Here is a 16,622-nt window from a genome sequence, read left to right as displayed (position 1 = left end):
TAGCTAGTTTATGTTTGGTTTAATACCAATATAAAGTCAAAATTTAGTATGAGAGTAAAAAAGATTCTAGAATGTAGCTAAATTGAGCGTGGGCACTACGAATTGTTTGTCTTCAATCCAAATTGAGCGTGGATAAAGGGTCATGTTTTGTCTTCAATCCAAAACGGCCCAAAATACTCCCTCCGTCCCGAAATATTGACGCCGTTGACTTTTTAAAACATGTTTAATCGTTCGTCTTATTTAAATTTTTTTTATGAAATATGTAAAACTATATATATATATACAAATATATTTAACAATAAACCAAATGATATGAAAATAATTAATAATTATTAAATTTTTTGAATAAGACGAATGGTCAAACATGTTTAAAAAAGTTAACGTCGTTAAATATTTAGAGACGGAGGGAATATAAGATTAATCTATTTTTTAAATTTCTAATAATTAAAACTTAATTAATTACAGTTATAACCATCTCGTTTTATATAAAATATTTAGTAATCTTTATTTCATTTTCATTTTTAGAAGATTCCAACGCTTAAAAACATATCATTGATTCACGCGGCCGCCGAGGATGCCGCTTACCGACCAAACACGATCCGTATGCCGCGTGGCAGGACACGTGTGAGATAACAGTGTACGCTCAATCTGCAGACCATTTGTTTGAGGAGAAGGAAATAAAGAAGATTGGAAAGATACGTAAAATGAGGTGAATCATTAGCGCATGATTAATTGAGTATTAACTATTTTAAACTTTAAAAAATGGATTAATATGGTTTTTTAAAGTAATTTTTCTATAGAAAATTTTTACGAAAGACGCACCGTTTAGTAGTTTGAAAAATGTGCGTACGAAAAACAAGAGACAATCTCCCATATCTCCCCTGAAAGAACGCAGCCATTATGGCTAATCTGTGCGGGGATCACGGAGGCGTTTCACACTATGACCGCGATCTACGAGACTACCAAGGAGAGCACGTACGCAGATCGTGCGCTAAACTAACCACATGATCCCGATTCCCGAGTCGAAAAAACGGGGAAAAGACAACAATACAATTTTACATCAAAGCTCCGTAAACTCCCGAAACTGAATTGATTGTTTCCTGAATCAAAAGCTCAACAGAATCGAGTCTGTACAAATTACAAGTTGCTGAAAATAAGTAAAACTATGACCGAACTCAAGAATTGCATAATTTGCATCATATCACATATACCCTTTTGTGTTGGTTAATTGGAAGATCACAGTAAACCCCCTCTATGTTCATGACAATAAACATTTGAGCACCGGAAAAACTAAAGCAGCATCAGAAGAGAATAAACCCTGTCAGGATTGGTACACGACACGCACTGTTCGATTCTACGGAGTTAGTCGAATTCAGCCACGGAGTGGAGACAAATTTGCACCTTGCACTAGTACCCTCGGAGTTTCTTGGCCACGGTGGTCAACACATTGTCGCCGATGTGGGAGCGCAAGAACCGGATGAACTGGTCCTTCTTCATCTGTCCTCTCTGAAACAAAAAGAAAATTTATGTCATTGGATTTTCAGGACTTCAGCTTCGCTTAAAGTTATAACGCCGTTATGCTGAGCTGAATTCGCTTTGCACAGAATATTGACAGGTAGATGATTCTGTTCTACTACAGAATAAAGTCGGCAGCATATTACTACAGAATAAAGTCGGCATGATCATATTAAAACCATAGCAGTGCGGTACAAATCAACATTTTTACGTGCTAATTATTGCGTATAGTGAAGAGTTAGACCTGAATACAACACAAACCAGGCAGAGCAAAATTGTTCAACTATATGTAAGACTAAGGCCCCGTTTGTTTCAGCTTAAGATTATTGTAATCTAAATTATTAAATCAGATTACTCTAAGCTGAATTATAATAAGCTAACATAAAATAAGCTACGAGTTGTTTGTTTCTCTGGATTATTAGAGGCATCTAAGGGTAGTGGGTCTTTAGCTACTCAATAATCTAGAAAAAGCTTCTCTAGAGGAGATTATTAGATTATAGTAATCTAAGCTCCTCTAGAGGAGATTATTATATTATAGTAATCTGGCTTATAAATTATAATAATCTAACATAATAATCTACTTATTTGTTTCAGCTTAATCCTAATAATCCAGATTATAATAATCCTAAGCTGAATTAAACAGGGCCTAAATTCACCTAGCAGATCAGCAGTTGTGTTTCAGCCCATTGTTTCGCTTTTACTTATCCAAACAATTTATTAACCAAAAAAAGGTATAGTAAAACCTTTTTTATACGTGTTCATGCGGTAAAATAAACAACTAAAAAAACCACAAAATCAACTCTTATATTAAATTTTGACTTACAGGCATGATCATAAGCGCGAAGGGGTTGTTTTGTGTAAGCTAGCGCAAGATTCTAATCAATCATCTATCTAGAAATGAAATGCTCAGCAAGAAGTACCAGTTTACCTTGAAGCAGTTGTACGTCCTCTGCAAAGTCTGCAGCTTCGGGGATGGAACGAACCGCTGGATCTCCGTCAGAAGCATAGGGAACATGTCGCGAGTAGCTGCTGGTGATGGCTTCTTCAGCTTCGATCCCAACCCCGATGATCCTGAAAACCACAGTTTCACTGTTATGGCAGTGCCAAATGGGAACAGTTCCATCCAGCAAATTTCAGACACGAGAGACCAACCTTCCATCTGCGGCAGGTTGGGCCACCTGAAGCTGACCACGTACTCTGGGAGGATCCTGGTGTTCATGTCTGTGCTCCATACAACGTACCACCGCGGATTCTCAAGGTTGTCGACGGCGCTGTCGTATTCGTCGCTGCTGGGGTGGAATTGGGGTGAGCTGGCAGGGACGGCCTCTGGACGGCCCATCAGGACGCGGCACAGCACGATGTGTGCCTCGCCATTCTCGTCTGGCTTGGTCAGCATCGCACTGCTCGAAGACAAGTTAATTAACTCGTTAACTTAGTTGAACATTGACTCACAAATTTCATCCCAATTTATAACAATTTAGGTAGCTACTGTACCATACTGTCTAATTTGCTCTAAATTCAAACTTAGATGCAAAACAACGATTGGTAGTTTCATTGTTTAGCACCAAGATGGCAGGCAGAAAATAATTTTACTCAAGATTCGTATGGTAATATCGAAAGATGAAATATATGAGGCACTTGGTGAATTTTCAGAAATTACTAAAAATGTTCTCCCCAATAGTTCAAAGCATTTGCAGATGGAAAGAGTTGAAAGCATTTGGGAAACTCACCTAGCGTGAGGGTACTGCGGCGGCGAAAGGTGAACGCCGTCGCCGTGTGCGCGCCCGCCGAGAAACTGCCCGTTCGTCCTCCCGAAGCCGTGCTCCACCGCCGCGGCCACATCCGCCGCCGGCGCGCCGTACCACGCGAACTTGGCGTTGCTGCCATCGCCGACGCCGCGAGCAGCGGCAAGGAGCTGTCCCTGCAGATGGAAGGCTCTTGCCCGGGGCCCCTGCGCGACCTTGTGCACCGCCGTGATCGCCACGCCGCGGGCCGCCGCCACGGGAGCCATCCGGCTGACGAAGAGCTTCTCCACCACCTTGTAGAACTTGTCCGCCTCGTCCAGCCTCACCGCCTTCCCCCACAACGTCCCGCGCGCCTTCTTCCTGTCGGGCTCATCCGCCTCGGGGCGGCTCTCCCCGGACCGCTCCTCCACGCCGGACGACGCCTCGTCCCCGTCCTCCTCCTCCGCCGCCGGCTGCCGCCGCCGCCGATCCTCCCCCTTCACCTCCGACCCCGCCTCGTCCCTCTCCCTCTTCCTCTTCCTCCCGCCCTCGGGAGCCGGGAAGAAGCACGCGCCGCGGTCGTCGATCCACCCCAGCGCGGCCTCCTCGGCGGTGGCCTCATCGATCCGAACCATCCGCATGAAGTCGAACAGGAACACCCTCCCACCGCAGGCGGCCTCGCAAACGGCCTTCCCCTCCATGAACGCCCGCCGCAGCAGCCCCACCACCTCGCCCGCGACGTCCGCCCACGCGCCGCCCTCGAAGCAGAGGAGCCTCGCCGGCGCGCCGCTCCTCCGGAACGCCTGCCACCCACGCAGGAGCGGGATCGCCCCACCGTTCCCTCCCCCGCGTGCCGCCGCGACAGAGGGCCGGTGGATCGCCGGCTTGACGTCGCCGGAGAAGTCCATCACCCCTCCCGACCCGGATCTCTCTCGCCGCCTCTGCTCTCCCGCGCGCGCGCGCAGATGTGCAGGTGGAGAAATGGCGATCGGGATCAAGTGGGAGCGGAAGACGGAGGAGGTGGGGATGAATATATAGGTTGAGGCCGCGGCGGGGGGTCGGTCTCTTGAAGAGCACGTCGGCGAGGAGGTCGGTTTTTTTTTTTTCTCACTTGTGTTCTGGGGCGGCGCCCGCCCGAGTCTTCTTTGCGTTTGTTGGTAATGGTAATGGCGGTTTTGCCCCTGATGAAGGACAGAAGGAGATGCCTTGGTAGAGAAGTCTAGAAATGTCTAGTTTGCCCCCGAACCTGTTTTACTTGCGCCAGTTGTTTTTTTATTTCTTTTTTGGTCTGGACTACTACTTACTTGAACGGAAAGAATAGTGCTCCTTCCCTTAAAAAAAGAAAAAAATATTTCTCCTCTATAATAAATTAATTAATATAAGAAAATTGGTCTAAAAAACGGTTACATTTCAATTTCATGCATACACATTTGATTGTATGAGTTTGGTTAATTATATAAACCAAAAAATTGTTTCCTAACAATAGCAAAATTCAGCATAGCACTTCTACTAGTACTAGTCCTTGCTCGTACTGTCGTACATAAAGACTTGGCTCTTTACTTCACCTTGGGTCAGAGTTGTCGCATGTGAAGCACGCTGACTATACCGATTAGTACCGACTTTGCCCTTTACTTCACCTGGACAGGCCCAGGCGCCCAGCCGGTCTCCTTGTTGTATACCAGCTTAGTACGAAACGTCCGTTAATGCGAAAAAAAGAAAGGGAGAAAAAAAGAAAACGAAAATGATACTCCGGCACGAAACCGGCGCGTGGCTTTCTCTCCGGCCACAAAACCGCGCCTACTCTTCTCTCTTGTGCGTATTTTTCTTGGCGCTTAAGATTGCTTTCGCTCGTTCCCACCCACGATGTTCTTGTGAAGCAAGTTGTTTATTTCTCGGTCTAGTAATAATTAGACTTCCAGGTGGGCCCCACCGGCCCACCGCCGGACGAAGGCGTGGTAAACCAAACGCTGACCTTTGCCATCGCCGTTGACCATCTGATCATCCTACGGTTACGGGAGTTTTTGAGTTTTCGTCTGGATAGTATAATGGCGAGTTAAACGTTTTCAATTTTAACTATTAATAAAAAATTAATTATATAAAATTGATGTTATTAGATTTATTATTAAACAATCTATCATAATGTGTAACTCTTTTTTTATTTAAAACATCTTACTTTTATATATATTATTAATTAAATTAGTATCTCTGAGATCATGTTAAAGTATAAAAATATTTATATTTTAGTACGGACGGAAGTTCGTGTGTTTGTGTGCGCCGTGCTCGACCTGTGTTCGACTTGGCATTCGGCAACTTTTGTTTGTACTCCTCCACGGATTGATGTGCTTCGTGACGGTCAAGTCAGTTCCGGAAATACAGAGACCACCCACTTGTAACACCTCACGTGATCGGCTTTGCTGGAGTAGCAGTTCGCTTTCTCTTTTTCTGCTCTGCTCGCCTCCTCGTGACAGGTTGTACGTGGATCGCTTGCACGCATCATCATTTCGCTAGTGAAAAAAGGCATCGCAAATTTTGGGGGAAACCGTTTGAAATTAGCGTCGTGTGGTCTTCATCAAGAAGAAACCGCAGAAACATATGAAGACTTGGGGGTGAAGTACGTACGTACCCGTTTGGGCAGTTCGGCTGAATTAGTCGTAAGAACTACACATTAGAAAATGGTGGCTCTAATCCAAACATTGTGGGGATCGGATCGGATGTCGTCAGATTTGTGTAGAACTAATCCAAACCAAAAGAAGTCCCGGGATCGGAAACCGACTCTCGAAATGCCTACAAAATCAGTCGGTCGACGTGTGTGTACTGTGTAGTGTCCGATCAACGTACGTTTTGTTACTGGAGATCAGATTATCAGTGTCACGTCTAATTCGCGAGAATACCAATGGATGGCTTTGGCGTGAGACACGCACATGTGTGCCGCGTGAGTATGTTGATATTCCTGTGTGCAGGTATAGAGAGATATGCACGCCAGCCACGCATGCGTGAAGCACCTGACTTGCCAGAAAATGCACTGAACCCAATAATACGAGCAGAGATGTTTTCAACATGTGCGGAAGATATTTTGATCTTGAATTGGCAATGCCCCGAGAAAAGAAGTGGTCGGACACTCTAAACATAATAAAAACAGCAAAACAAGAAAAAAAACAGTTTAAAAAAATTATGAAAAAAATGAACATAAACATATCGACGTCGATTGCAGACTGATAAAAAATATTCTCTACATTACTATATGCACTCAAGTTAAAGAATTTGGTTGAAGAGTTAATGTGCCTCTAAACTATGGATCAAATAGAATCTAAGTCATTTTAACATTTTTCACATTATATAAATGATGAAACGGAGAGAGTATATATTATGTAGATAAAGGGGGTTTAATAATATTGTACTTACCATATTATAAAAATAAGGTGGAATACGAAATAAATGGACGATACAACACCAAAACAATTTCCGTTTTCATTTATATAAGTTTTATTGCTCTCCCGTTTCACAATATAAGTCTTTTTAGCATTTCTCACATTCGTATTGATGTTAATAAATCTAGATATAAATATGAGAAATATTAGAATGGCTTACATTGTGGAACGGATGAAGCAGTTCGTTCACGATGACTATAAATTTCATATTGATCAGTCGATCGATAGAAATCAGAAACGAGCATCGGTTGATCGGGATTTTTCGTGAACTTGTTCATCCCTTCATGCAATTCATCAGCCGTTTTGGGATTGAGCTCCCCGTGACGCAACGCATGACAATTGTTTTGCCACTGGCTAAATTAACGAGGCTGGTTGACCAGCTGCTGCTAGCCAAGCATCGCTACGTTGACCTAGTTTGGCACGACGTACACATTGGTCCGAACCAAGAGAACACGTGTAAGATGGAAAAAAAAATCAAGCAGTGGAATTTTGCGTGCATTATATTAGGCGTATAACGATCGTCAGGAGGCGACCTTCAATGGCTGAAATCCTTGAATTGAAGTCAGCAACTGGTTGAGAAGACATTAAGGCCCCGTTTGGCACAGCTCCAGCTCCCAACTCCAACTTACCTAGAGCTGGAGCTGTGCCAAACGGTACAGATTCTCTATTTTCTGGAGCGGAGTTAGCAGAGCTGCTCTACAAATTTGTACTATGGGGGTGGAGCTGGGTTTTGCTGCTCCACAGCTCCACTCCACCCTAAAAGACCCACTACCCTTTAATTTTTTAAGGATATTTACACCAAAATACCATTGAACTACCCTATCTACCCCATCTCCCGTTCTCTCTCCTCCCAATCTTTCTCCCTTCACACCGGCGTTCGGCATTGGCGTCGGCGTCGGTAGCGGCGGGCAGCGGGCGTCGGTGGCAGCGGGTGGCGGCGACGACAGCAGGTGCGCGGGCGGCGGCGGGTCGGCGACGCGTGGGCAGGACAGCGCACGGGCGCACAGGTGGCGAGAGACAGGACGACGAGCGGATGGCGACTGGCGGGGACGGCGCGCAGGCGGCGAAAGGGCAGAGCTCGCTCGTCCGCCACCGCGGCGACACAAGGGCGGCGACTGGCGAGGATGGCGCACGGGCGGGGACAGGGCGGCAGCGCGTGGGAGACGCAAGGGCGGGGATAGGGCCGCCGACGGCGGGTGGCGGAGCGTGGCCGGCAAAGGGCGGCGCATGGCAGGGGAAGGGCGGCGCGCGCGGGGAGGGATTGGGGATTTTTATTTTTTTTAAGGCAATTTCAGATCTGGAGCTAAAAAGTCAGCCAAACACTTTTTCAATGGGTATCTACTCCCACAGGAGCTAGCTCTCACTGGAGTGGGAGTTTAGAGTTAGGAGTTGGAGTTTGGAGCCCTACCAAACGGGGCCTAAAGGTGGGATGATTTAACCCGGTGTCCTCAAATATTATTCATGAGTCGTTATTAGTACTTGATTTTTTTAAGTTAAACTTTTTAGGTTTAATCAAGTTTATAAAAAAAATTAATAACATCTACACCACCAAAATAATTTCATTACATGTAGCATTACATGAATTTTGATAATACGTTTGATTTATGTTTGAAATGTTGTTATATTTTTTCGCGAACTTAAACATGTTTAACTTAAAAAATTAAAAGATCTGTAATGTAAAATGGAGGGAGTAGGAATTTAGTGTAAATGAGAGATTTACCGTAGTTGTGATGTACTCGTACTATATAAAATGACACGCATATGTATACATATTGTAGGCTAGCTTATAGATAGGTATTTTTATGTATATATAATTCAGTGACCGAATAACTGAATGATTTTAATATATTCACGGATACAAACAAACTATTATAAAATCAAATAATATTTAAACAAATAAATTTTATGAAAATTATATTAATCATTTAGCAGCTGTAGAAGCGTGTTGAAGAAAATGACAAGGGAGAGACGTCCTTCAATTTTTTGAAGAAGAAATTATGAGCATGTTACAATTTAAATAATGTACCTTAAAATTAAAATCACACACCCCTTACCAATACACTGTCAAAGTACTAAGTACATCTCAAAACAAATAACATGCCCCACAAAACCAACCGACCAACTACTTAATCCATTCACACGTAGGATATTAACGGATTAACTAAACTAATCTTGAACTCGGGTCTACTGCTTCCGTGGCTTTCGATGCTGCCAATTAGCTAGGCTGCAGATACTTAGCGCCTAAGCTAACAAACCAACTCGCAGTAGTCCAGCAGCCGGCCGCGCTGGTCGATATTTTGCGTCGGATCATACAAAAAAGTAGAACCAAAAAAAAAAAAAGATAACGCGATCCAAGCGAACTTTTTGATGGCGACGTTGCGAGCTCGCTAGCGATCATCGAGCTAAATATATAGCACGGGGGCAGCGGCTTTACGATTCATTGCGAACCGCTACCTTTTTTTCGCCAGAATCATATGCAAATGTACCTTAATTATCTATATTATATTACATATCATACAAATATGACATATTATTTACAATTTTATTATATTTTTAAGAACTTAACATTCAAATAATGTAAGTCATTATCTCCATATCATTTTCATATTAATTAAACATATACATCTATCATTTATATAATATATAGCATGCGTTCATTGATCCATATATTTCACAGCAAAGCGCGGGATATTAACTACGACTTTCTCCGTCTTATAATATAAAAGATTTAGATTGAATATATGTGACATATTATAATGCTATGAATTTAGATAATTTTTTTATCTAGCTTTATAATATTAGGATGTATCGCATATATATACGATCTGCGAGCTCGATCGAAAGGTTGCGATTTAATTAGATTAATTAGTCTCGTTTAATTAATTGTTCCTACGTGAGTACGTGCGCCGCCACAGGGGAGCATATGCATGCACTGGTTCGGTTTGGGTTCGTGAGATCACTTGCTTAAAATTTAGTTTCGCCTTTGCTTTGGGGCAAAGGAACGAACAGATGCGAAAGAGACGAGCCTTGCGGCCACTTTGCATAGAGGACCCTCACGTTCAGGCAAATCCTTGTGGGGCCCTTATACTGCCATATCTCAAAACGTTTTTATTTTGGTCTTTTTTATATCATCCGACTGCCATGTCGACCTTGATATGGCGTGTGTTGTCATGGTATTCGCTTTAGGGAACCTTCATGGCATGCATAGTCTTTCAGTATCAGGCCTGCTATTTTTCAGTGTAGTGGTGTTTCTCTTTTTATTAAAATACATAGTTTATCTCGACTTTTATTAGCATATTTTTCAAGCTGCTTATGAAAACTTTCTATATATACATTACTTTAAAATATTAAAACTTAATTTGTTGTACGTTAATTACTTTTTTTATGTATCCTAGCTAGGGGAAAAAACACCACCGTAGAGTCACTCTTGGAAATGGAGTATGGCTGTGTTTGCAACCCCTTGTTCCTAGCCCCTATCTCTCGTTTTCTGTGTACACGTTTTTCAAACTGTTAAACGGTATATTTTTTTTGTAAAAAGTTTCTATACGAAAGTTGCTTAAAAAATCAAATTAATCTATTTTTGAAAAAAGAATAGCTAATACTTAATTAATTATACGCTAATGGACCGTTCCGTTTTCCGTGCGGAGAGAATGAGTTCTCATCAAGCTCAAGCGAACACAGCCTATATTGTGTTTCTGGCTACGAAACTTCCGATTATGCGTGCAAAAGCAAGAAAACAGCAACTTGGTAGCATATGATTTTCTGTGGTTTATATTTGCCCGTAATAGGATTTCATATGTAAAATACATGTGGATTAATCTATCCCAGAACTAGAAGAGCCTTTGGACAAAAAAAGAAAACACTCCTTTCGATTTTTTTTTCCACATCTCTATGTGCAAAGAAAATCAAACCCTCACATCACGAGACAATTTTAGTCATGAAAGTAAAAAAGAAAACAATGATTCTCATTAAACAGGAAAGTCGTAGTATTGACCATTAGCAGGTGGTAAGTAAGGGACATTAAAGAATAAAACTTCTTATTTCATGGATCGAGAGTAGATAAGAAGGTAGGATTTGATATACTTTTTAAGACAGAGTTTAAACTTTATTACTTTGGGACGAAGACCGCACTCTCTCGGTTTCATATCATAAGTTGTTTAACATTTTTATTAGTCAAAATTTTTTAGTTTTGATCAAATTTATTAAAAATGTCAGCAATTTCTACAACACCAAATTAGTTTCATTAAATTTAATATTAAATATATATTTTGATAATATGTTTTTAATTAAAAATATTAGTATATTTTTCTACAAGCTTGATCAAATTTAAAGAAGTTTGAGTAAGAAAAAAAATCAAATGACTTATAATACTAAACGGAGGGAATATATGATTTGGGGTCTTTTTTTTTTCTTCTTACAAGTGGCAGAGTGCTGTCCATAAACCATAATATTGGCAAGCAGCCGGGTTTGTCCTGTAAAGTGCATGGAAAAGGCAGATTCAAAGGAGCAAGATTAAAGACGGGAGAAAAATAGCTTCTTTCTTCTTTTGGTTTTCTGTTATGGAAGGGCAGTTCGCAAGGTCAGAATTCCACCTAGTTGACCCTTTTGACGCATCCCCTTTCCGGTTCTTTACGATATTACTCCTACGTGCCTTACTCCTGATTGTCTATTATATGCACTAAGCAAATTAAAGCACTTAACCAAACGGCCGGCATACGTAGTTAAGGTTTTCAGTAGCATGCATGCATACACTTGCATGGGCGTCAAAGCATAGTTTAGTATTGCACTCACTCACTGATCCCTTCTGCTGAGAGGGTGAGGGTGAGGGAGAGAGGTCACTATATATAATTATATATATATCAACATTTTTTTATGGAAAGAGAGCTTTATTGATTGGGAGTAAGTAACAGGATTAATATTACATTGATGCATTATGTGCTTAACACATGATGGAGCATGACCATGCGCGCTAAACTGCGCAATGAATCATCCGCTTATTAGCAAACTGAGGATTGAACATTGATATATGTAGTTTCTCTGTTTATAGATCCGTTATCTAAAATTTTCTTACTCTGGTCATTAATTAGCGTAGAAAAGTTATGTATTTAGACTAGAAAGAGTAGTACACATCTAAACTTGTCCAGAGGACATTCTAAATTTGCATAAAATTAAATATGTGTTGGTTTACTTAATTTGTTTAATACATCTCTCGGCTTATACCTATACTGTGTTTTTAAGATTGTCTATATCGATGGGATACCCGTAGTCCGGATAAATAGGGTATTATGGTACGTTGGTACGAGGATCTACACGATACGACATCAAGCAAACAAGGAGACAAAGATTATACTGGTTCAGACCCCTCGTAAGATAATAGATCTAATCCAGTTTATATGAGATTGATATGGAAAACCACATAATACAATGAGAACAGATGAATCCGGCGTTACCGGCTAGATCCTTGTCGAGATGATTCGATGAGATCCCTGGGCGAGTAGGTTTCGCGTCCTCCGGCTCGTAGACTTTGGCGGGTGTGTTGGCGCTATGATTCGATGATCTGAACCCCTCAGAGGGTGTTGCCTTTTACACCATAAGTCACCTTAGTCTCCAAGTAGAACCCGGAGACAATGAACCTTGCACGATATAGAATAAACCCAATCCTCTCTGAGTAGGACTCTGATAACCACTTGCCCGTGAGGATATTTTCCATAATGTCTTGTAGATTTCCTTACGCATATGGAAACACATCGTATATATGAAGGTATATCGTATCCGTATATTCCGTAAGTCATAGGTTATGAGGTATGCCTTACTCGTAACCATGATACTCTATAATATGCATTTTATTTTCACATTGGCACTTTGTTTTTATAAAAGGCATTATAATACTCGGCTTTTAACAAAGCCAAAAGGACAAAATAATATACATTGTTCTTTTTTTAAGTTACAGCAAGTTGATAGATAAGAAATACCTATACATTGTTCTTTTTTTAAGAAGTATCAATCATTTGATGAACTTATGATACCTATATTAGAGCAATAGGCTCTGATTGGTTGAGTTACGTACGGCCGATAACCATCGAAATATTAATTAACGAAGCAATAAAAATAAATTGCATGTAAACTTTCATATCTATATATTGTTAATTTGTTTCTAAAAGCCCATGCTAGAATATATAGAGAGACTACAACGAAAAAATAAAGCCTTAAGCAAACTTTAGTTTAAGTCAAATTTTGTACAGGGCTAATAAGCCAACAAGCGGGTGATGAGAGGCTAAAATGCCTCTTTGTTTGAGTTTAGGTTTATTGGTTTGGTTTTTAAGCTAATGTTTCCGTTGATATGTTTTATAAGCCGATGACACTATGGCAGCTTTTTTTTCTTATATATTTTATAAGCTGGTGGATTTAAAGTTATGGTTTAATGGTGGAGTCAAAGTCTCCATCCCACATAAGAAAAAAAAACGAAGAATGTTTATTTTGGCTTAGACTTTTCGGCTCGTAAATTGGTTTATAAATTTAAAAAAGGGCCTAAAGCATTAAGTTTAATGGTGAAGTTATACCCTCAGTTGAAATAAGCTAAAAAGCTAGTTTCTCCAACCTAACTTTTGGCTTAACATGTGATAGTGGCTTTTGGTTTTAGAAAAGCTAGCCAAACAAAAAGGCTACTCGTTTGTTTAGGTTTAAACTTTTTAGCTTATAAACTGGCTAATAAGCCTGAACAGTTACAGCTTTATTGATCAACTTATTTAGTTTAATGATTCATTTGCATGAAAGTTCCTAACCACGGGCCTATATAGCAGAAGGATCTAATTCTCTAACTTTCCACTTGGGGCTATAATTCTTCGACCAGCATGCATGAATTGGCACTAGACCGGAATTTTTCTTTGAACAAGAATTTGACACTTGGCTAGTGCATCTTCATCACCTTACTTCTTTTTTTTTCTCTTGTCTTTTACATTTCTTTAGGTTCTAAAATGCTAGAGAGAGAAGAAAAAAAGAAACGGAATCTATATCTTCATGGAGCATTAGCCCCAAAGAAAGGAATCAAGGAACCATTTCTGAGGGGCCCACAGAGTATAAAGAGAAGAATAAAAACTGTGAATTATAAGTATAACCCAAATACTACTTCTGAACTGCACGGTTGCCCATGTATATGCTAATTCCTGAGTATATCCTTTCCTTTGCTTGGTTCATGAATCATGATGCAAAAAACAATATTGAGGACAAAGGATTTACTTAACGAAGAAGCACCTACAATTTCAAATTTACAATAATGGGATTTCGAATTTTGAAATTAAAGGTGCTTCTTCATTAATTAAATTTTGATATCACCTAGGGAGATTTTTTTGAGAGGCACTGTTTTGGCTCTGGTTAAATAGAATTACCTACTTCAAAAAAAAGGTTACTGAAAAAAATAGGACCAACAGCTTTCGTAGCTCAGTTGGTTAGAGCACCCGTTTAGTAAGCGGGAGGTCTTGAGTTCGACTCTCAACGAAAGCAATTCATTTCAAATCATATTTTTATTTGCTGGAGAATAAAATCATTCGTAACTTTTTTTTTGTTGTTGTCGAATAAAATCATTCATGATTTTTTTCCCATGACTATCAAGATGAAATCATTCATATTTTTTTTTCTTGAAGATGAATCTTCTTTGCTGGAAGAAAACAATAATTTTTAAATTTTTGCTGAAGATGGACTCATTCATAATTCTTAAAATCATTTTTTCATTTTTGCTGAAAAATTTCCATTTCATGAATATGAATATTCTTTGATGGAAGCAAACATATTATTGTTGTTGTTGTTGTTGTTGTTTAAGATTAAATCGTTCATATTTTTTCTGAAGATGAAATCATTCATTTTTTTTTTCATGAAGAGGGATCTTCTTTCCTGGGAACAAACATTTCTTTTTATTTCCGAGGATGAAATCGTTCATACTTTTTTCTTTCAGGACAAATCTTCTTAGCACATGTTTATCGAAAGCATGAACGAAAATATTTCATCGTCTTATGATATACTCTATCTCAGTTTGTAATTATAAGCATTTCTAAATTGCTTAGCAAATATTACAGATAAAGAGAAATATTTGTTAAAGAAATAAGGATTACAGGAAATATTTCCTTTTACTAAGTTATCACATTGGTTAATTTTTAAATTGGTTGTATTCTCTTCTCAGCACCTAATTGTCTGGTTGAATCCCATTCATTGGAATAAGTGTTCCCCAAAAATATATATTGTATACAAAATTTGAATATTATAAATGTTTGTATTTGGTAGCAGGATTATCCAACTAAAAGATACTCCTAACACCTTTTCTATTAAAGGCTACGTTCATTTCAGCCATTTGGCTTATTAAGCCTTGTCTTTTCGGAAAATATATCAGTGTATGATTAATTAGGTGCTAACTATTATAAACTTAAAAATATATTTATTTAAATTTCAGTAAAGTCTTTTTTAAAAATATACCTTTTAGTGGTTTGGAATAAACATACATTATATAATAATTCGCTACTACATCCGTCCTAAAATATACTAAATTTCTAAAATTTCTAGGTGGATAAGGGTATATTTACATACGTAGGGCCTGTTTGGTTTGGTTCCAATTTATTACCCTACCAAAATTTTGGTAACTTCAACAGTAGCAAGTGTATGTTTGGTTTGCTATCAAATTCTACCCACAATTGTTCAAATTGAATACTAATCAATTTGGTATTGCCAAAATTTACCAATGTTTTGGCACTACCAAGATTTTTGTAGGATAAAAATTAGCTCCAAACCAAACAAGCCCGTAGACAAAAGTTACTAGTATATTTTGTGACGGAAGTAGCAGGCTAGCAGCTAGTATAACTGTTTAAAACTGTGTCTGAATGTCTTGTAACTACAGAGTGAGTGGCAATAACAAGAAGTTAGCAACAGTACTAGAACGACAAAAACAGGGTCCAGGTGATCGATACACCAGCAAAATCTCAACCAGCTGCCGTGGAACTTTTGCATTATGCAATGATGGAATGCCGGAAAGTCGGGGGGAATACCCGGGCGCTCATCGGAGCCAGATCTGCAGGCACCAATGCGCGCAATACCATCATTCATCGACAGACGCACAAATGAGCCGATCTCGATTTCTCGGGAACAATTTGCAGGAGATATTGGATCCTGCACTGGCAGAATGTAAGGACCTGAAATGCTGGTAAGTGTGTGATTCCCTGAAAATGCTGAAAGTGTGCGACTCCGAGCACAGTGATGATTGCGAGCGCGACACAAGTATGTGCACCCACAATCACTGAAAATTCGATGGTGTGACAGCCTCGTGTCTCGTTGAGCTGAAAATGTACTGGTAGAATTGAGCAGACTACTAGTACCACTTGCCCAAGCACATTCTTGATTATCTGTGTCAAAAATTGTTGGCAACATCTTGATGAATGATGAGAGTCTCAAGAAACAAAAGATCATGCAGGGCTGAGAATCAATCATTACAAGTTTGCAACCAACTCGGTACTACTACTTCTAGAAGCATTATGAATCTCCTCTGCGGCTCTGCATATTTCGGGGCTGTCTGGTTCTCTCCCTTATCAAGTCATTGGTAGTACCAAATTCTTGACATGTTTGGTATTATCAATTTTTTAGTAGGGTAGAGATTTATTATACATGTTTGGATAACTACCAATATGATGTCAAATATTGATCATATAGAGAAGAATGTTATAGATTAGTAACAAATTGATCATTGGCATTACCAACAATTTGGCTTCAATCCAAACCCACACTATTAGGGCTTGTTTGGTTTAGTACCCTACCAATATGTTGGTAGTGCCAAACTCTAGGCAAGTTTTGGCACTACCAATATTTTGGTAGGGTAGAATTGTAAATGAGTGTATTTAGATTTATGCCAATTGAAAGCCAAATTTTAAATTGTGGTGAAGAATATTCTAGAATTATGCCAAATTGAGTATTGGCATTA

At 39.8% G+C, this 16,622-nt stretch overlaps 1 protein-coding gene and 1 non-coding gene across 2 annotated transcripts; one reads left to right on the top strand and one right to left on the bottom strand.

Moving 5' to 3' along the window:
• Nucleotides 1–1,053: 1,053 nt before the first annotated feature.
• LOC4332145 (probable inactive poly [ADP-ribose] polymerase SRO2) lies at nt 1,054–4,239 on the bottom strand. The gene is made up of 4 exons (XM_015772591.3): nt 3,246–4,239; nt 2,668–2,915; nt 2,444–2,586; nt 1,054–1,506 (listed from the first exon to the last, which is right to left on the bottom strand). Exons 1-4 carry the CDS (start codon nt 4,145–4,147, stop codon nt 1,408–1,410), a joined length of 1,392 nt encoding a protein of 463 aa, XP_015628077.1. The 5' UTR covers nt 4,148–4,239; the 3' UTR covers nt 1,054–1,407.
• A 9,854-nt stretch (nt 4,240–14,093) lies between these two features.
• TRNAT-AGU (transfer RNA threonine (anticodon AGU)) lies at nt 14,094–14,167 on the top strand. Its single transcript has one exon. It is a non-coding gene; the product is annotated as a tRNA-Thr (tRNA).
• The last annotated feature ends 2,455 nt before the right edge of the window (nt 14,168–16,622 follow it).

The sequence above is a fragment of the Oryza sativa genome, chromosome 3, assembly GCF_034140825.1.
Source record: "Oryza sativa Japonica Group chromosome 3, ASM3414082v1".
In the NCBI taxonomy this organism is placed as follows: Eukaryota; Viridiplantae; Streptophyta; class Magnoliopsida; order Poales; family Poaceae; genus Oryza; species Oryza sativa.
Note: the sequence above shows the minus strand (reverse complement) of the source record. Positions and strands in the feature narration are given on the sequence as shown.

What these genes read in the sequence shown, in the direction of transcription:
- LOC4332145 (XM_015772591.3), bottom strand. Translation starts at nt 4,147, where the DNA reads ATGGACTTCTCCGGCGACGTCAAGCCGGCGATCCACCGGCCCTCTGTC. An exon ending in CCGCAGTACCCTCACGCTAG is followed by an intron (nt 2,916 to 3,245) that starts GTGAGTTTCCCA and finishes GTCTTCGAGCAG; the next exon opens with TGCGATGCTGACCAAGCCAG. An exon ending in CAACCTGCCGCAGATGGAAG is followed by an intron (nt 2,587 to 2,667) that starts GTTGGTCTCTCG and finishes TGTGGTTTTCAG; the next exon opens with GATCATCGGGGTTGGGATCG.